At 43.2% G+C, this 21431-nt stretch overlaps 1 protein-coding gene across 1 annotated transcript in view; it reads right to left on the bottom strand.

Annotated features, from left to right (window-relative positions):
• Positions 1-7218: 7218 nt before the first annotated feature.
• The window catches only part of VHA-A (vacuolar ATP synthase subunit A), a 49850-nt gene continuing 35637 nt past the window's right edge, over positions 7219-21431 (bottom strand). Inside the window, exons 10-21 of the mRNA XM_086507210.1 lie at positions 17261-17332; positions 17068-17169; positions 16912-16974; positions 16581-16713; positions 16265-16371; positions 14663-14857; positions 14188-14274; positions 14001-14105; positions 13332-13429; positions 13169-13247; positions 12995-13083; positions 7219-7609 (exon numbers count right to left, since the gene is read on the bottom strand). Of these exons, the coding sequence (XP_086363336.1) occupies positions 7495-7609; positions 12995-13083; positions 13169-13247; positions 13332-13429; positions 14001-14105; positions 14188-14274; positions 14663-14857; positions 16265-16371; positions 16581-16713; positions 16912-16974; positions 17068-17169; positions 17261-17332 (1245 nt within the window). The 3' untranslated portion in view covers positions 7219-7494. The remainder of the gene's footprint in view (positions 7610-12994; positions 13084-13168; positions 13248-13331; positions 13430-14000; positions 14106-14187; positions 14275-14662; positions 14858-16264; positions 16372-16580; positions 16714-16911; positions 16975-17067; positions 17170-17260; positions 17333-21431) is intronic.

Below are 21431 nucleotides of genomic sequence, written 5' to 3'. Positions count from 1 at the left end.
TTTTATCACATACACACACACTGTGAGCCCAAGGGAGCAACAATGTTGCAAAGAGTCAAACAGCAGGGGGAGTAGAGGACTTTGCAAGGAAGCGCTGGCTCAAAATGCTATTAAAAGCTTGGAATCGAGCCTCGAGTAGCATCTCAGAGAATCGAGCAAAGGAATCAATTGGAAGTGAGGCTTGCAGAGAAATCGAGCTTGCAGCGTTGTTGGATGTAGCATTAGGTGTGGTGCCTCCACCCACACGCGCACACGTTGTCCCTCCTCTACAACCACTCAAGTGGGCTAGAGTCGACAAAGGACAAGCACTGGGAGATTGGGAGTATGTGGTGGTGGTACACACACACACACACACACATAAGAAGCCTCGGAGAAGGAAGTCGACAGAGCCAGCAGTGTCTTAGTTTTAACAAAAAAATTAAAAGCAATTTTTTTAAAAAAGTGTGTGTGTGTAAGGGCACGCTCACATCCAGACACACGCATAAAAGAGAGCGAACGCGTATGCTCTCGATGCGGCGCACACACATACAGATAGGCGCAGGTATGGACGAGTAAGCCCAGGTTTTTTCCCCGACATTGAGTTGGCTCCTCTACGGCATGCATACGACATCGGCTTCAGGCATTAGCAATTTGCATTGACGGGTCGGTATCAGTTTTGACACCGATCATGCGGCTATTCGGCTAGCTTGCTTCTTTCCGACATTGAAAGGCGGCATCAACGATCTTCTCCTCGGCTTTGACATAGCGAGAGCGAGAGAGAGCAACACGGCTCTCCTCCAATGTAGCTTCGCCGCCGGCTCCCTTCCCATGCCCATTCCGAGAAGTTTTGGCTCCTACGGACATCCCCGACATCCCGGCTTCCTGATCTCGACATTGCAGGAGACTTGACGAGCGAGAGCGGCATCGGCTCTCCCCTACCCCTATTCAGAGAGGCCCGGCTCTGACGTAGTCTCCACGATGTTTGGACCTTTGATGATTCTCCAATTTACGACTTTGACGGCACATATACGATACATACGACTCCGACGAACCTTTCCGGAGTAGTTTCCCTCGAGCGCGCTCAGCTCTTGGACGGTGTTTCCGATCAACGAGTTTACCGACCGATGAGGTAGTGTGTGCCAGTTTCCCAGCAGTTATGCTCACACGTTGCACAGTCTTTCCAGCATAGCTACTGCGGCACATGTAGTGCTCATGTACGATTGTGTGAAGCATTCTAGAGAGCTTTTGGTACGGTCTTGTGCAAATTCATGTTATGTATGTATTTGTGGATACAGCTTGAGCTCGGCATAGCTTGCAAGTAGCAGGTTTGCAAGTTTACAGTGTTTTTTGGATAGATATACGTCCATAGAGCCACTCGGTCATGAGTGAGTTGTTTTGCCAGGCTTTTGGTAGCGTATGTAGACCATTTTGTGGATCTGTTAACTGAGACATTGAGTGTCTGTCTTTATGTAATTTGGTGATATTTTTTTGAGTTTTTGCTCAGTTTCCAGAGAAAACTCAACCGGATATTTTCCAAATTCACACCATGTTTTGCATGTATCCATAGTTTACTCTCTGATGGTTTAGTGGTCGAGTTTACTCCCACTCTGGCAGTTATCTGAAGTTTTTTGGTTCATTTTGCAAAGGAACTCTGTTCGTTTTTCCCCGTCTTCTCGCCATAAAAGTTTGCAGTGTTATGCCATCTTGTACAATAGTCGATATATTCTCACTTTGACAGTGATCGAGTGTTTACTCTCATTTTGACAGGTTTTGTCAGGTTGGACACAATTTGGTGTTCTTGTACCCACTCTCGTAGGAGTGAGGACTGTGTATGCTTGTGTGGCTACAGATAGTCAGTCACACGTTTCACAGGTTTTTGTAGATTTTTGTAGGTGTTTTGAGCTAGTTTGCTCTCTACTTGTTTGTCCCAGTTTATGCTTGCAGATAGCAGATTGTGGAGCTGTTTTATACATATGCAAGCATCGGTTTTGATGCGATTGGTCATGGTTTTTCATGATTGTGTAGCGGTCAAGTTATCTCCAACTTTGTTGTCATTTTGGCATGGTATATGGTAGGGATTGTACTTGAGGTTTTAATAAGTTTACAGGGGAGACTCTGTCGGATTTCTCCCAAGTTTTCTTGCCATAGTTTCTTGACATTCACTTATGGCAGCGACACATGTGTGACAGTGAGAGACGGCGATCTCATTCTTGCCGATACGTACGATGTTGGCATTGTGGTCACACAGGACACATTAGAGTATGAAACAGAAGCGAAGATGTATGCGTGATGCACATACGACTTTGACACATGTTAGAGAGCCAGTTACAGTGGCAGTCTATGCCAAGACGATGATGTCACGCTTACCTCGAGTGTACCTCTTGCAGATATGTCTATGGATAGCACACTTTCTCCACAGTGATTATTAGATAGCGATGTTTCTTTCCACGTCACACCATGTCGTGAGTGGTTCACCACATTTTCTAGTGGGAGACTTGGTTGTGTGCACTTAGTTGATGGTTCAGCATGTGACATAGAGGGTGCAGGAGATGTTTGTTTGTCTTTGCCCAGTGATGTGTCATACACGATACGACATGTGCACTATGTTCATCCGCTGAGACAAAGTTTGATCTCAGTGAGACAATTAGCAAATTTTGGTTGTCAAACACTTCTTAGAGAGGAGTCTTTCCAGATGTATTGTGGTTTATTAGTGATTGCCAGAGGAGCCCGTAGTGGCTTGGTATATCCTATACATGTGTCTGAGGTTCAAGACGGCATAGTCACGATTTTGTTGTTGGCATGCTTTGAGCGAGAGACGAGATGTGTCTCCTTCGCAGGTGAGCTCCATCATGCTCATGAGACAAAGCATTTAGTTGCACAGGACGTGCCAGTAGACTCTGTAGAAACAAAGGTAGAGCAGCAACACTTTAGTGAGACACAGCAGGTGTTGTCAGAGTTTGTGCAGGCAGAGGTAGAGCAGGTCTGCTCCCTAAAGACATAGACAGAGATGAAAGACATGGAGTTCTTTGATATGCTCATGTTGGAGACTGATGAATGGATACCAAGGCACACAGTTCTGCGTATGGGTGAGAGGGACGTATCCATCCCAGTGTCGGTGTTAACACATCCATATGCGATGAGTAGTCATGATGATGCAGTACATGTAAATAGTGCAAGGGAGGCGAGTACGACCATATTTACGCAGATTTTGTCGCGTTCAATCGTCTCATGTTCGACTTGTTAGTGTCGAGGCTCGATCTAATAGTTGTAGTGGGAGCATCCGCAGTAGCCGCAAGGATTATCAATCGTACAGTGATTGATGCTTCCTTGAGCTTTGCAGACCATACAAAGTTGTTTGCGGTTTTACATGCAGGTTCTAGTATGCACACTCGCCTACCACTAGAGCCAATACGGCTATGTGTAGATCGACAGAGTGAGCCAGTGGGCATAGGTTGAGAGAGTGAACATACTAGTAGCTTAGCTAGTAGGTCTCACTTATCGGCACATCATCTTTAAGTAGAGTTTGTTGGGGTAAAGGTATTGCCCGGGCCCGACGGACGTCCGGTGTCCGGCCGCCCGTGTGTACACTTCCTTATTCATAATATACATATCAATAAGGATCTCCTCACTCACTACTTCCAGAGGTTGCTCCACCGACACACTCTCGTGCTTCTCCCCTTCCATGCACGCACCGCATTGCACCGTGCACGCACGCATCCGCACACACGCTCTAGATCTAGAAGTATACTATTACCTTGATGCAAAAGGACAAGCCAGTCGTCAAGTTTGGTTGTTCAATCCAAAATCCAAATGAATTTTCTTATTGCTTTGTTCTTAGATACTTTTTGAACTTTGTCGGAGAAAGTACTGTTTGAAATTTGTTTGAAATGGATGGTATCTGTTTTAAACCTGTCTTGATACCGATTTGAGAATTCTTTGACTTTGGTTTTAAATATTGATTTCACTCATTGATGATTTACTCCCGGGTGGAGTACTGAAGAGAAGCATTGATGTTTGATATTGTCTGAACCTCAGAACGATGCAGACCAGGTGTCTAGGGAGCGTTTTGTTGTCTACTCGAAAACCTTTGAATGACGCAGATTGGGTGCATCGAGACACCCATTACAGATCAACACGGTCTGGGTGTGATATGGAATGAAAAAATTGAATGTCCCTCGGAATGACCCTTGGATATTTTTGAGCTCACCTGAGTTGTTTTGCACATATACTGTAATCGCGGATGACTACTCTTCTTTCAAAAAGGGGAGACGTCACAAACTGCTAACATATCAAGCCACTAAAGATCCTAGCCAACTTGCAGAACGCGATCAAGGGGCCTAAATCATAAAAGCATTAGAAGAAGCAAAAGTTCTCACCAACTTATAGATCCTCGTTGAGTGGGGTAATTAATTAAAGAGTTACGAACTTACAAGACCCCGATGGGACCTATAATGAAATAAAGTAGGATCCACACACACATAAAAGACCTTGCGTATAAAATAAAGCAAGACCTAGACACACACATGAAAACCTTTGCGTATAAAATTGATGACATGATAGGTCTGTACAAATGTGATTGCATTTTGAGTTAAATGCTTTTCATGTAAACTATTTTTGGGCCTAGGGCCTTTAAATACGAGGGTGGGCGCTCTTCTTTGGCATCCTTGCGGGAGAAGATGCAGAGCAGAGCCGATATTGAGTTGAAGCAATATAAAGAAATACTGAAAGGGGCGCCATCGTTTGAGGCGAGTGCTATCTTGGGGTGGAACTCCACCACTACGTGTCTCGTATGCCATGCATCTCTTTCAATTCATTTGTTATTGTAGTGTTTAAAGTTTCCCGTCTGTTCTTTTTCGTTGGCACTTGGTGCCCTATTAGGTAGCAATAATCATTCAAAGAGCTCGGTAGAAATGGTGATTTCAACTATTTCATGAGCAATGTCTCTCTATCAATGTGCATGATAAGCAACCTACACTAAATGTGTGAATGCATGTGTGTTGCTACATGTCCTTCTTTGTGAACATCTGCAAAGCATTGAAAGGGAGAACACGAGAGAGAGAGAGAGAGAGAGAGAGAGAGAGAGAGAGAGAGAGAGAACATAGGAAAATTTAAGATAGGAACTTTGTGAGCAACAAGGATTCATAAATTGACAAATTTAAAAAGAAATATGTTGAGGCATAACGATCACCGCTTGCAAGCTTGACTCTAGAGGGAATACATGAGGAGAGTCTCCTTCAACTAGATCGAAGAAATTTTGAGAGTCCTCCAGCTTCATCTCCATGAAAACATATGTTCCTTAAATGGAGTTTTATATTCACTTTTCCTCACTGCAGTTAGACCTCTCACTGGACATCCTTTTGACAATCACAATATTGATCATTCTAGCATGCTTTCCTCCCTACATCCAAGCTCAATTTGTGTCAAAAGTTTGAGATAGATAGGCATAGCTATATGTGCAAGTGGGGAAATGTTTCAAAAATCTTGCAAAGTTGGAAACCATGGTAGTTTTGGGAAAGACTTTCCCAGATATGAACAAAATAGACCATTTTCTCTACTCCAACTAAGAACAATGTCATAATGGTGTCCTTCCATGTTTAGCTACACCAAAGCCAAATAAAGGATGGACATGGTTTTGAGTGAAGCATGATGAAATGGAAACATTCTCCTTCATGATGGTTATCCCAAGGACCATTGATTACAACAATGTGCAAGGAGACCAATTAATGACCTTAAGAAAGAGAACCAATTTCAAAGGATAACGGGAGCTGAGTAGTGTCGACGCATACCAATTAGTATCTAATATCCATGTTGCCAATAGCTTAATTTTCTACATCTTGATGGAAGATTGTTTAAAAGGTGATGGTGCTAAGTTATGAGGGTGATGTATAGCTACAAAGGTAGGAGCGATGAAGATGTACCAATGTGCTCTCAATTATCACACTTGGTTGTTGTTTGCTTTGATGCTTAGAAAAAGTGTGCGCAACATTGTGCAATACTACCACGCAATTAAGGTGACCCTAAACATAGAGGAGATCAAATGTTATTTTAAGATTTTGGTGATAAGTTTTAATTTTTAAATGTTGTAAAAAGTTAGTGTTGCTTTGACAAACTTCTTTAACATTTTAAAAAATAACACTTTGCACTGTTTTAAGATTTTGTGGATAAAAACATACGTTTTACAATTAAACATTAAGCCATAAACAAAAAGATCCGAATATGAATAAAGAAAGAAAAAAAATTGCCCTTTTGAAATCCCCTTTTTTAAGATCCAAATTTGATTATAGACCAAAAACAACAATTAGACATTTTTCAAAAGTTTCAAACTCACTTTAGAAACTAGTGTTGTACGATTTACTTCAAAACCAACATTCGTATTTTAAAAACTTATAAAATTAAAATTACATATTCTGCATTCACATAAAAGATCCAAAGTACTAAGGCTAACCTCTACTATTTATTTACATTCTAAGGCTAACCTCTACAATAAAAGAAGAATTTCAACAATTACGGTTTTGAGAATTTGACACAAATTTACGAAATAAATTTCGCATAAACATCAAATCCTATTACCTTAAATACTAAGTTGATAGAATGAGTACATATAACATAAAAAAAAGGTAAAGCTCCGCCATTAACGCAAACAAAGAAAAGTTGCATAATAAAACCACATGATTTCATATATGTAATTGTAATCAAGAAAGAGCTTTATTTCACATGAAAAACATAAAAAAATGTGAAGTGTATACATAAGTAGCTAACATAGATTATTACATGCAACTTGTTCAAATTTTTTTAAGACTAAGGGAAGCACTTTAGAAAACCCAATTGCTATTATGTGTACACTCTCCATGATTCCAATTCCATATCAGTTTGTGCTCAAAAGTAAATGTTTATAATCTTTAAAAATGCTCTCAATAGCATAATGTAAGCTTACAAAAGGATTTCATGGAATATTTTCTAAATATTACGTAACATTTTATTTAAAATTGAAAAAGATGACACTCAAAAGTGTTCTTTTCGGCACCAAACTATTGTTTCCAATTAACATGTTTGTGCCACATAACTATAAACTTTTCTATAAATTCTTTTTCTCATCAACCGAGAATATCAATAAGCCAAGTAAAGGGAAGGAAGCTCTCTCTACACGAAGGACCCCACCGGGCGTGGGCGTGGGGGGGGGGGGGGGGGGGGGGGGGGGGAAGGGGGTTCGTTCTTACTTGCTATCTAAGATGCCCACAATGGAACAAAGAAAAGCTAGATTAGTACATCCAAACTCAAGCAATCATTCAAAATCTGCCCAATGGTGGCAAAAATCTTCATACAATGACTACAGAACCTATCATTTTATTTTCACAATTCTAAAATACATAAGATCCGCGAGCCCAAAAAAAATCAAAGAATGCTTTGGACTCTCACTCTTCAATGGTTGGAGAACTCTGCCAAGAAATACAGGCACTCGAGTAGTTGAGCAAAACTCGGACTACACCTCTCTTGCAAGTCAGCAGTGGAAGAGTCTTAGCGATAGTCATCTTCCAGGTTTCTAAACCCATTCGTTAAATCATCATAGAGTTTCTTGTATTTCTCAACTAGCGCGGCCTCTCCTTCTGCAGGATCTTCGAACTTCTGTGAACTGCAAAAGCCGCAAACCACAATGCAAACATCAGCAAATTAACAAGCTGGCAGACAATGGCACTGCCTTTTAGAGAGAGAGAGAGAGAGAGAGAGAGAGAGAGAGAGACTCGCTATTTTGATGTCCTTTGTACATGGGCTCTAAAAAGCTCAGCATAGTCAGCAGTCACTACCTTACTCTCAAAAGGCAGCCCATCATAAAGTGCTGCAATAGGGCCCATCACTACTTCGCACAGAAATCATCCTCTGGGCAGCTATGTTGAGATAAGCCGTCATGTAGCCCACGTGGGTGAACTGGCGTGGGCCTAAGTTCTCCTCTAGTTACTTTTTTTTAGTAAGTGCATTTGATTAATTTACAAGTGGGAAACCTTCAAAGACGGAAAACCCACAACAAGAAGTCGATACATCAGGGTGAACACCAATGTGTTCAAGTATGAAAAGGTTCTAGAAACAAACATAAGAAAGCTGATAAAGGTCAGGAGATATGTCCCTGGCAGTGAGGGCAAGGCGCAAGGATTGCCGAAGAGACATCTTAAAGTAGGGGAAAGGGTACATATAAATGTGGTCAAACATGCGGGAGTTGCGTTGGCGGCGCCAAATACTCCAGGAGGCCCAATATGTGACCCATACGAAGAAAATAGAGAAAGGCTTTAACGCCAACGGCACGAATCCAAAAAGGCAGAATTTCTTCCTACAGACCGCTGCGGGGAAACCGAGACGCATGAGTGTAGAAACCCAAGCAATAAAGACTCGAGTACAACGACAATCCCATAGCAAGTGCTGAACAGATTCTTCGGAAGCAGAGAAACGAACACAACATGAGGGGCTGATCCGACGCTTTTGCAGAAAAGAACCAACCGGCAGCACACCCATCAAACAATGCCACAGAAATAGACGTTCCTTAAGAGGCAAATGGCTCTTCCAAATGGCAATAAGGGGTTTCTGCCACCACCGGGTGGAACGCTGTAGTGACCATAGGGCATTGCAGTGGTCCGCAAGCCACGGATCGGGTAACAAAATGTTGTAAATCTGATGAGCAATAGCCGATCCATGATACGGCCTCCATCAGCCAGAGGTGGAATGGGGAGTAGGTCAGCCAGCATGAGGTGCAATTGCCGCCAGAGAGGTCGATAATGCATGCCTAAACCAAAAGTGCGTGCCATCTCGTCAAAGCGAAGCACATTCCCTTCTGAATTCACGACATCAGCAACCAAACGCAGCCTACAACGAGAAAGAAAGTAAGCCTGGCGTGCGAAGCTGTCCACCAAAGTCAACGGGAAAGCCCTGCTCCAATGAATGCTTTCCAACCTCGGAGAGTTACCTTCATGGTCGGTGCGACCAGCCCAGGTCAAATGCAAGGTGACCTTTTTCCAATCCGATATCAAAGCAGAGATGAGAGGACAGCCAGGAATATGTCCATCAAGTTTCCCAAACACAAACTCCCAAGGAGATGAATGCCAATGGCCAAATGCCGAGGTAACCACATGCTCACATAAGAAAGCAACCATCACTGTCCATGGTTGTCCCTGCTCAACAAGCGTGGCAAAAGCGATGCTTTCCGAGCAAGAGCATGTCTACGCAAATCCAAGATGTTAAGGCCACCAAAGCGCTTTAGACTGCAAACCTTGCCCATGGACATCAAGCACAAACCACGTTTGTTAGCCTTTGTATGCCATAAATGCGACAATATAGCCGACTGAAGAGAGGTAAGTCGGTGTTGCGGCCAAGGCAACAAGGGCAAATAGAACTGAACATATGCCATCATGATGCTCTGTACAATGCAGAGCCTGACATGTAGTGGCCAAGTAGACAATTTCCAATATTGGAGTTTGATATTGAGACGATGCATAACCCAATCAATCTGCTGCGTGCCAGTAACCTGCCAGCCAATAGGATATCCCAAATGTCGGGTACTTTCATGCGGAGGCACAATCTTTCCAGGCCACAAAAGCTGATGCCAAGCTTCTCCTCTAGATACACTTCGCCCCTAGTTCACTGACTGCCAGCAATTAGGAACGTCAAGTCCCCAAGCATGTCATTTAAGATAGAGGCATCAGGGTATAAATGTGGCTTGAGCATGTGCATGTGTGTGTGTGCGCGCGCGCGCACAACAATCTGAGAAGCATTGCCATGCTCAACCATCTCCATGGATACAACCCACAGTAACAAAAATGCCCTCAATCCTCTCTTTCACATACACACTACGCAATCAAGGCTAAGTGAGGGGCAAAAGCTTCCCTCACCTTTCAATAGGGAAGCCACCACCGATAGTCGAACAGAGACCACCGCTGAATATGCTAACGAGATCCGCACAGCACCCAAGAGGGCAAGCCAAGGTGAGCACCTGCAGAACTCATAAGCCGGTGTATAGTGATGGTGGAAGGGTGCAGGTGAGAGAGTGCATGAGAGCGTGAGGGCAACAGATAATGCCGCAGAGCATCGGGGATAGGAAAAGGTTGATGATCATCACGTTTGGGAGAAGCGTATTCATAAAAGGCCACGTTTAATTGTCACGACACGCACCACATGCCAATAGAAAAGAACAAATTGAACAGACTTTTAGCACTTCAATAACAACTGAAACTGAAAGAGAGAGAGAGAACACGCGACACAGAGTGGCGAAATTCCACCCCATAGAGTATTGGCCCCAAACCTTGGCACCCCTTTCCGTATTTCTTTATATTACTTGAACTCGATACAATGCCGGTACTTGCGCTCTACACCTTCACCCAGAAGAGTGCGAGAGACTGAGCCCTCTGCACTTATTTAAAGGCCCTTGGCCTTGAAAAGCAGTTTACATGAAAGGCTTGAAACTCAAAAGCGACTAGCTCAAAAGTTGGCGCCCAAAAATAGGCAACGCGTTTTGCGGAAATCCGTACAATTGCCACGTCAGCAATGTAAATCGCGGAGATCTGTACACGCTACCACGTCAACATGTGAACGCAATTTGCGGAGTGTCCGTATTGCTGCCACGTCATCAATTGCTATGCAAATCTGTGGGTGTGAGTGTTGGTCTCGCTTTATTTTAATGTCTTTAGGTTACTGGGCCCCATCGGACTGTGTCCCATAAGTTGGCGGGAACTTCTTTTTAAAAATAGGCCTCTTGGCAAAACTTTGAAAGTTGGCAAAACTCCTTATGCTGCTATTGCTTCTTCACTTAGGGACCGTTAGGGTTTAGGCCCCTCGGCCGGAATCTGAAGGTTGCCTCTGTTCTTCAGTGACTTGACACGTCAACAGTTTGTGACATTAATAATGTACCCGGGTAATAACACCCATCATACCACGAGAGACCAGTAAGGGTTAAGTTCCCACGAGAGGTTAAGAGGGGGGTCTTATTGACAACAAAGGCCAGGTTTTTTCTCAACCCAGTGAGAGAACTAAGAGTAATTCAATACCCAATCCATAGGGGTTTTCTCCCATTCAATAAATGGGGTAAAGAGCCGAGAGGTAGTTTCCACCACAGGAATAGCAGTAGCCCAAGAATGAATTAGGCTAAGGGTTCAAGGTTCAAATAGGCTACCAAGAGATAGTGCAGTATGTGTGTAAACACGGTCAAATCTGAAAAAAGCAAATCATAGCACATAGTGATGTGTGTGTGTGTGTGTGTGTGTGTGTGTGGAGAGAGAGAGAGAGAGAGAGAGAGAGAGAGAGAGAGAGAGAGAGAGAGAGAGAGAGAGAGAGAGAGAGAGAGAGATCGTCCTCTAAAGTCAAATATGACCTATGGGACCAAATGAAAGAAGTAGCATGCTCTATGCTAAGCTGATCAACAACTCTTGATACTTCAGGACTATGGATATGAAAGGAGGCAATTGAGAGTCCACACAAAGTGGCTGAGAGAAAAAGGTATATAGGTGGTTGAAAATGTAAGGCAAGTGTCACAAAGTGATGGCGTGGCATGCCTGACTGGAAGAGAAATGGTCGAGTGGACAAGAGAAGCCGAACCAACCAACTTAAAGAACTTCTGAGCACCGATAGAGGGGCCTAACCCTAAAAAAATCTTGAAGGTTAAACTATGAGGATGATATCTGTAAAACGCGCTGACATACTAACGTGGAAGCTGCTATACAGAATTTTCGTGTTTTGGGTTGCTGATGCCACGTGGCAAGCTTTATGGATTTCCACATATTACGTTGGCTGATTTCAACGCTAGCTTTTGGGAACAGATGCTTTTGGGGGTTACTGCTTTTGAGAGAAGTGCTTTTGGGCTCTACTTTTAATGTTTATAAGGAACCCAAGACCTCACTCTGCAGAGTATCTGGATGCAGAGTCTGAGAGCAAAGGACCCTCGGGAGTTGTATTGCTTGCGAGTATAATAATAAAGAATACAAAAAGGGGCGCCAGTTGTCACAAATCACATATTGCTGACGTGTCAATCCACTGAAGAATGAAGCCAACCTAGAGATTTCGGTCGAGGGGCCTAAACCCTAAGAAGAAGAAGCAAAAGAAGCCGAAGCTGCAAAAGAAATTTTACCGACTTACAAAGTCTTGCCGAGTGGCCTATTCTTAAAGAAGAGTTCCCACCAACTTATGGGACCCCGTTCGATGGGCCCAAGTGACATAAAAGGCATTAAATTAAAGCAAGCCCACACACACACGCAGAGAACTGATGAGGTAGCAGTTGTACGGATTCCCGGAATTCGTGCTGACATGATGACGTGGAAGGTGTACGAATTTCCGTGATTTACATTAAGCAGCTTTGGGCGGCAGCTTTTGAGGCCAGATGCTTTTGAGTTTGATGCTTTTCATGTAACTGCTTTTCATGGCCAAGGGCCTTTAAATATGAGCCAAGGCTCATTCTGTGTTATGCTCCATGTGAGGTGCAGAGGATGGAGTACCGGCGTTGTACGAAGTTCAAGTAATATAAAGAAATACCGAAAGGGGCGCCAAGGTTTGGGGCCAGTGCTCTCTTGGGGTGGAACTCCACCACTCCCCGTCTCGTGTCGTGCATCTCTTTCAGTTCAATTGTTATATGAAGTGCTTAAAGTTGTTCAGTCTGTTCTTTTCCGTTGGCACGTGTGGTGCCCATCTCCCGTGACACCAATCTTTAGGGCCAGTGCTTTTAGGCGCGGAATAACCGTGCCGTCTCTCTCTCTCTCTCTCTCTCTCTCTCTCTCTCTCTCTCTCTCTCTCTCTCTCTCTCTCTCTCTCTCTCTCTCTCTCTCTCTCTCTCTAAGTTCAGTGATTTTGCAGTTTCTGTTCATGTGTTGCTATTGATTTCTCGTTTGGAGTGTCCAAGCCTGTAACAGGAAGCAAGCTTGAATGCCATCGAACGCTGAGCACTGGAGTACAATATGATGCTCAGACTCTCGGCCTTGAGAGGAGCACAGAGAGAGAGAGAGAGAGAGAGAGAGAGAGAGAGAGAGAGAGAGAGAGAGAGAGAGCGTACACCAATCTATAGATTAGATCCCCCAAGCGCTGTTTGATGATGTTGTATGTTATTTTCTGACCATCTGCTCCAGCTCCTCTTTCAACAGCCTATACATCCAAGCAGACATCACCAATAAGCCACAAAATCGAATCAGTTTAAACTATCTTGCTTGCATTTGTTGCCCAGCTTAACCTGATTTGCAAGTGTGCTGAAGTGGATGATGTTTCGCATCATCCACACCGACTTATAGAAAGGACAGAACCTGTCATACCTATTAAAAAAAACAGAACATTACTTCGGAAATCTTTCATAGACACCTGCTACAGAAAGTAAGAGAGGAAAACAAGAAGCATACGGTGTAAATGCATTTTGCGCCAGATAGTCTTCACGCAGAAGTTTGGCAACTTCGAGTGTAATCTTATCAGTTTCAGCTAGAGCATCTTTTCCCACCAGCTGCATTCACAAAAAATCCATCGCATGCACTCAAAGTCATAAGCAAACAACCATTGCCATGTCATTTCCTGGTAAAAAGAAACATTCAGACAAGCAACTGCTTTTCACACCCTTTTTTGTTTTTCGAGCTTTTTGGCACTTGCCAAAAAGTAGCAACTTGTTTTTTGTGTCGCCTAACCTAGAATGATTTTTTAATGAGCCAAGGATATGTGTAGAGTGGCTGTATTGCTTAAAAACAACGAAAAAAAACTTTTTACAGTAATACTTCTGTGAAAAGCAGCAACGTAATAGTCTGACGCCACCGTACAATGAATTAATTAGACCCGATTATGCCATGCAAAAAAACAAATTAGCATCAAATGTAAACTGTGTTAGCAAACGATAACGAATCCACTCAAGTAAGTGAAAAGGCTTGGCAGATATGGAATGCTTGGTAGTTAGTAGCCAAACAAAGATACGCTTAGCCATTAGGATAATGCTTGGTTATTCCTAAAACCACAAAAAAGGAACCGAGGCTAGAAGCCTTGCCTAAAGTTGAGAACTATGAATGCAAGCAGACTTAATATTGTACCTGTACAATCTCATTCAAATCGTCTTCCCTCTGTAGAACTTCTCTGGCTTTGGTCCTGATAGATATGAAGTCAGGATCGAAGCGCTCGTAGAAAGATTCAAGAGCCTGCCGACAGCGGCAAAACAATTAAAACCCATATCCACATAAGCAGTAACACGTAAATTTGTCAACGAGCTTGGATAAGAACCTTTGAATATTTCGAGTACGATATCAGCCAATTAACAGAGGGGAAATGCTTTCGTTGTGCAAGCTTTTTATCTAGCCCCCAAAAGACCTGTTAATGAAATGATGATTACTGTGATTACCATCTCGTTGAAGGACAAAAAACTTGGAAATTCTCAGTTAAAAAATTGTGATGTCAAATGCAAAAAATCTTTTGCAAGATAATATGAGAGAGAGCATCATAAACATCTTGTTGACCAAAAGGTTACAATTCTCTTTCAAGTGACAACTCTCAGAGAGAGAGAGAGAGAGAGAGAGGAAGAAGAGGAGAAATTTTAACGTCGTAGGAACAATCCCAAGAGCTTCAAAGATCTATCTGACGAGTCTTGAACCAAAGACCTGATACACACACACACACACACACACACACAGAGAGAGAGAGAGAGAGAGAGAGAGAGAGAGAGAGAGAGAGAGAGAGAGAGAGAGAGAGAGAGAGAGACCTGCACAATACTGAGCGTTGCTGCTGTCACTGGATCTGAGAAGTCTCCACCTGGAGGAGAGACTGCACCAACGATTGTAACACTGCCTGTACGATCTGGACTTCCAAGACACTTGACTTTGCCTGCACGTTCATAGAAGGATGCCAATTTGGCCGCAAGATATGCTGGGTAACCACTATCTGCTGGCATTTCCGCCTATAGTAAAGACAAACAGCAGTTTAAACACTTTGAAGCATTAGTGATATGACCAGAAGAAAGTGCTTAACTCGTAGAGTAACCAAAAGTAAAGACAAGCAAACTCAGTAACCTAAGAGTCCAACTTCTCATTTACAGCATGATTACTGCTATAACCTCAACTAATTCTAATCAAGACATCTACATCAAAATAGTGGAGATAAACGCACAAAGATACATAAAAGAATTTAGGGAAATTTACCAAAATACCCCGAAAATTTGGCAGAACTCCCAAATACCCCTTGTGTCAATTTTAGATGGATTGCTCCAGATTTTGTACACTTCAGTCTTTTCTATCTTTAAGTGTCGTATATATAAAAATTTTCACCAATGAGATCACAAATAGAGACATTTTGGTCTACCATCCAAAATCCAAGTTCTTATGTTCGGTTGAGGGAGAACTAATTTTCCTATAAGGAGTTCCATAAAGGAAAGTGTTTGGAGATGTTTGCGAGAATAACAAGGAGTATTTTTGGAATTTTGGAAAAATTTAAGGGCATTTTGGGAATTTTTGGCAAAATATGAGAGGTATTTTGGGAGTTATTGAAATTTGAGGAAATTTCGGTAATTTTCTCATAATTTATGATGAATCCAGGAAAATGACAGATGTCCAAGGTAGACCAGATAAACATATTCAATCAATCGGCTTTTATGAGCCTCACGGCAAAGAAAAACTTGCAGAAAAGGGCTGTCCAGCATGAAGGAGCAGCAGCTTCACTATGTTACTAAACAAGACGATGAAATTCCTACAGGCTACAGCCCTTCTCACATGAGATTAGGATAAACTGTGAGTTGTCTATGAACACACAACAATAATTGAAGCAAATAGTACAATTCAGAACAATATTAAAGGTCATTTCAAATAGGAAACTACAGTCTAATAATGATAGCAACTAGTCCCATTGGAAAGTCTGCAAGAACCCAAACTGCTCAGTACCTATATAGCACCTGCCCCTGCCATGCTAGACCGAATAAAGGTAGCTTTTACCCTAAACAATGCTAGCCATTTGCCTCACCAATAGTAGTACCAGTCTGCCCATAATTCCTCCCTACTACGAAACGCACAACTATCAACCTGTCTCCATTAGAAAGCCATCTTGAGTAAGCTGCCAGGTAGAGCCAAGAACTGTAGAACATACTGCATCCAAAAGCCGGACTATAAAAGCATCACGCCGAGCCCAATGAAATGCAAAGGGAAGGAGGATTTTCTTCTTCTTATACAGATGATTATTGCAGTACATAGGGTCATGAGTGTGCTGTCACAGATATTGGAGAGCAAAGCCACAATGAAATTGCAAGCAGTCATCAATACTAACAACCAACATGTCATTATACAAGTCATGGGCAAATGAGATTGAAAAGACTTACCAAACGTCCAGAAATTTCACGAAGAGCCTCCGCCCACCTAGAGGTGGAGTCTGCCATCATACTCACATTGTAGCCCATATCCCGGAAATACTCCGCAAGAGTGATACCTGCAATTGAAAACAAATTAAGAGACTTGCCTCGCAATTGTGAATAAATGCAGATTATCAATAGCCTTGACTAAAAAGTCTGCCTTCTGTACTATGTTAAATGTTGATAAAACATGATGTACGTTCTGCCTGCAAGGGCTATTTGTGCCCCAAAGTCAGCATTACACCTCACAAGCCTTTGATCAATTTTTGTCATAGGAATATCTAACCTGTATAGATGGAGGCCTCCCTTGCAGCGACAGGCATGTTAGAGGTGTTGGCAACCAAGGTAGTTCGTTTCATCACAGACTCTTCTCGACCATCCGGTAGCGTCATTGTCAATTGCGGAAAATCCATCAACACCTAAAGAACAATAATATGTGACCATCAGATGTAACTTCCCAAAAGTAGCCATGCAGAGAGCAATCAAACAGGATGTTGCACACAGTGATTCCAAAGACAGAAATCTAAAATCTGGGTGTCAGCGTGCATAGCTGGCAAAACAATCCTTGACAGGTAGCATAAAAACATGAAGAGAACTGGTTGAACTTCTTTATGTACCTCAGCCATCTCATTTCCTCGTTCCCCACAGCCAACATAAACAACTGTCTCAGAATTGGAGTACTGAAAGCATCACAAAAACCTCTCATATATTTACATGCTTTCACTCAACGAGGGTATTTTCAGACTGATTATTCGGGTACAATGAGCTCTTACCTTTGAAAGAGCTTGGCTGATGACAGTCTTGCCACAGCCAAAAGCACCAGGAATTGCACATGTGCCTCCCAATACTGAGGGAAAAAGTGCATCAAGAACCCTCTGTTTCAATTCATCAATCCACAACATTAAAAACCAATATAGAACCTACTGGCATCAAGACAGCCACGATCAAGTACTTCATGATATGCACCTGCCCGGTCAACAGTGGTGTATCGGCTGAAAGCTTAGATGCAACTGGCCTTGGAGTTCGCACAGGCCAAGTCTACACAAACAAACACTAATTTGATTCAGTAAACCTTAGTTAGAAAATTCTGAAAGACAAGGGTGCCACTCAAGTGGAAGAAAGACAAGCTGAATATTCTTCATCAGAAGACAACATGCACACTATAAGTGAAGATAGCCAGGTGGCCCATTGGTAAGCTTTTTGAATAACACAGAAACTGGTAAGTTTCTCCAAAACTTGTATGCACCATTGCATGCAATGCAGGGAACTACTTGTTTGATGAATCATGAGCTAACCGTGCTGAAATTTTCAGGCCGTCATATTTGAGTCTGCATAGAGCAGGAAGACAAGCAGGAAGAATATATCCTATCTTTCATATTTGAGCAGCAGAGACTAGACACTAACTAGAGCATACGCAGCTTTGGGAGTTTGGAGAGGATGGGTTCAATTCCAGGAGCCTCGCACCAAGCTCTGGTAGAAGTATGTTTCTGGATGCCCGAAGGTCAAGTACAACCACTGGATTGTTGCAGCCCCTTCCTGTTCTGACTTGACCATGGGAAAGTATTGCAATGGACTTTATTTTTGACTTGCCAACTATATCATCAGGTTGTACCAGCATCTAGAGGATTCTAGACCGTTATTGACAGGTTCAGCAAACAAGCACACTTCATCCCTGTTAGAAAAACTATCAAAGCAGATCGGATGACAAACCTTTTCTTATACCATATTTTTCGCCTTCACAAGATGTCAGAGTCCGTAGTGAGCAATCGAGACTCCCGTATGACCAGCCTTCTCTGGCGTGCATTCGTCAACAACATTAACACCACACTCAAGTTCTCCTCTTCCTTGCACCCACAAGCGGATGGCCAATGTAACAAACTTGGACACCCCAAGGCAAGATTCTACCACGACACAGCAAACTACTCTCCTATGGATGCTCAGTGGATAAATTCAAAAGAATTGACAGATTATGATAATTTAATACAGTTGTATAAAAGAAGTCTTTGGGCTAATGTGATAAGGAATAATAACAAGATGATCTCTTTGACCAATTGCATGCTTCCGCCATATCATGAGGAAGATGTTCACTTCGCTGACTCTCCACAGACTTTGGATGAACGACCGCATCCAAAGAGACATTAATAGGTACCTGATCCAATGTCATTCTATATGCATTAAAGTGGTAACTGCTGACGTGTCAACGCCCTGAAGAATGGAGCCAACTTACAAATGCCGGCCAAGGGGCCTAAACCCTAAGAAGAACGAGTAACAGAAGAAGAAGTTCTACCAACATATGGGGACCCCGTCCGATGGGGCCCCAAGTGACATAAAGGATTAGAATAAAGCAGGACCCACACACACACAAAGAAAGACTTGCGCCAAAAACTGATAACGTGGCAGTTGTACGGTGTAACAAACTGCTGACTTGTCAAAGCCTAAAGAATGGAGCCAACTTATAGATGTGGCCGAGGGGCCTAAACCCTAAGAAGAACAAGTAACTACCATCGCCGCCAAAGAAACATTGTTTGTCCCAGAGATGATGGACCATGCTGTGGTTGTCTACGACCTTATGGAATGAACCTAACCATAATTTTTGGTGCAAGTTTCAAGATGGAAAGTCGGTCGACTTTTCGAGCTCGACTGATGTCGAGATTGCTTCTTAAGTTTGAAATCAGTTTGAGAACTTGTTTAGTGATCCTGTTTGGAATTTGTTTGAAATGGATGCTATCTGTTTTGAAGCGCCGATTTGAATTGTTTGACTCTGGTTTTAATACTGGTTTCAATGATTGGTGATTTTACGCTGGAGTGGAGAAGTTAGAAATTATGTTTGAGAATGCTTGTTCATACTCATGGCCCGGACCCTTGTGGTTATTTGCGGGGGGGGGGGGGGGGGGGGGGGGGGGGGGGGGGGGGGGGGGAGTATTGAATGATTGAAAAGTGCTGTTTTTTTTTACTCATGGCCCGGACCCTTGTGGTTATTTACGGGGGGAGTATTGTTGTTGTGACTCCCGGCCCGGACCTGGATGGTTATGCGGGAGGAGTATTAAGAAGTCTGAGTGGTGGTTACTCTCAGCACCTCCAAACGACGCAGGCTGCGGTCTGGGGGGCGTTTGGTTGTAAAAGGCTTCTATATCTCCCGGCCCAGACCTTTTTAGGTTATGCGGGAGGAGTGATGAGGAAGTCGTTGAATATCTCTCGGCCCGGACCTTGTTAGGTTATGCGGGAGGAGTGTTCATCGGTGGCTTTATGTTTCTGTGTCTTGTAACATACATATGTAAGCATTTGTGTTGCATTGTGATGTGCCAACTACTGAAAATTCCTAATTGGATGAGATTGCCTAGGTATGTAATTTTAGTGCATCAAGACACTCGTGGAAGATCAGTACGGTCTGGGTGTGATGGCTACTTTTACTACGCCGGAATATCAAGAGTTCCGATCGGGAAGAAAGGAGAAGCTAACTCCTTGATCAAAACAGCCAAAAGGAGAAGCTAACTCCTTGATCAAAAGACCAGAAAGGAGAAGCTAACTCCTTAATAAAAAAAGAGGAAACTAATTGTCCCTCGGAATGACCCTCGGAAATTTTTGAGCTAACTTGAGTTGTTTTGCAGATATGCTGTAATCGCGGACGATTACTCTCTTTCAAAAAGGGGAGATGTAACAAACTGTTGACGTGTCAAAGCCTAAAGAATGGAGCCAACTTACAGATGTGGCCGAGGGGCCCAAACCCTAAGAAGAACAAGTAACGGAAGAAGTCCTACCAACTTATGGGGACCCCGTCCGATGGGGCCCCAGTGACATAAAGGGATTAAAATAAAGCAAGACCTGCACACACACACAAAACTGATGGCGTGGCAGATTTCCGAAATTTGCACTGACATGATGACGTGGCAGGCTGTACGAATTTCCACGTTTTGCGTTGGCTGATGACGTGGCAAGCTGTACGGATTTCCGTGATTTACGCTGGCAGCTTTTTGGCTTTGCTTTTGGACCAGATGCTTTTAAGTTTGAAGGCTTTTCACTGTAATTGCTTTTTAGGCCAAGGCCTTTAAATATGAGGCTAGGGCTCATTCTCTGGCATGCTTTCTGGAGAAGGTGCAAAGTCTGGAGTACCGGCTTGTACTGTGTTGATGCAATATAAAGAAATACCGAAAGGGGCGCCAAGGTTTGGGGCCAATACTTTCTGGGGTGGAATTCCGCCACTCCGTGTCGCGTGTCGTCTCTCTCTTTCAGTTCAGTTGTTGTCAGTCTATTCTATTATATTGGCACGTGGTGCCCGTCTTGTGACATACGGACAGTTTCCGGATTTTGCGCTAACAATGCTGACGTGGCAGATTTTTGCAAAACGCGCTGACAGTGCTGATGTGGCAGTTGTACGGAATTCCGTGATTTGCGTTGGTAGCTTTTTGGCATTGCTTTTGATGTCACGTGACACATCCAACCCTATGTGTCCGTGGACAAGCTACAGCATGACCAGGGTTCAGATCAGTCAAGTCAGTCTAGATTAGGAAGTGATTTGTGAGTGTTCGCAGACCGTGCATGTCCAGACACTTAGAGTAGATGCATATCCTCTGGTTGCACAGCATGATCATCAGATTTCCATCAGAACCCCTCGAGAGCATTTTAACAGTGCATAGACCTATTTTCCCTATTTTTTGACATTTTTCACTTATTATTTTTAAGTGACTTTTGTTGGAAACTAAGTAGGGCAAGTTTGCTAAGTTTGTAAATATAGAAACCTAGCGCTAGCACTTTCTGGCAAAAGAGGCAACAGGAGCTTCGGTTAACAGACACCTTCTCAGCAAGACCCCCTAAGCAATTGGCCTAGCGTTTTCTGCAAGGAGATCCCAATTCAACCTTGGCGATTTTGCATGGCAGTGGCAGATCAGCCTCGGCGACCACAAGACACAGCAGATCAGCCCTAGCGATAGCAGATTCCCCAGCGGCAGCAGATCAGCCCTAGCGTTTTTGGTTTGCAGATCAACCTCACGTTTTTGCAGATCTTCGCGACGGAATCAGCCCTAGTGTAACAAACTGCTACGTGTCAAAGCCTAAAGAATGGAGCCAACTTACAGATGACGTGGCTGCTCGAGAGCAGAAACCCTAACCCTAATTTCTGCCAGAAACCCTAACTGCTGAA

This window comes from Adiantum capillus-veneris, chromosome 30, assembly GCF_014529385.1.
Source record: "Adiantum capillus-veneris isolate H3 chromosome 30, ASM1452938v2, whole genome shotgun sequence".
Lineage (NCBI taxonomy): Eukaryota > Viridiplantae > Streptophyta > Polypodiopsida > Polypodiales > Pteridaceae > Adiantum > Adiantum capillus-veneris.
The sequence above is the reverse complement of the archived record's forward strand: the minus strand, read 5'-3'. Positions and strand labels throughout refer to the sequence as shown.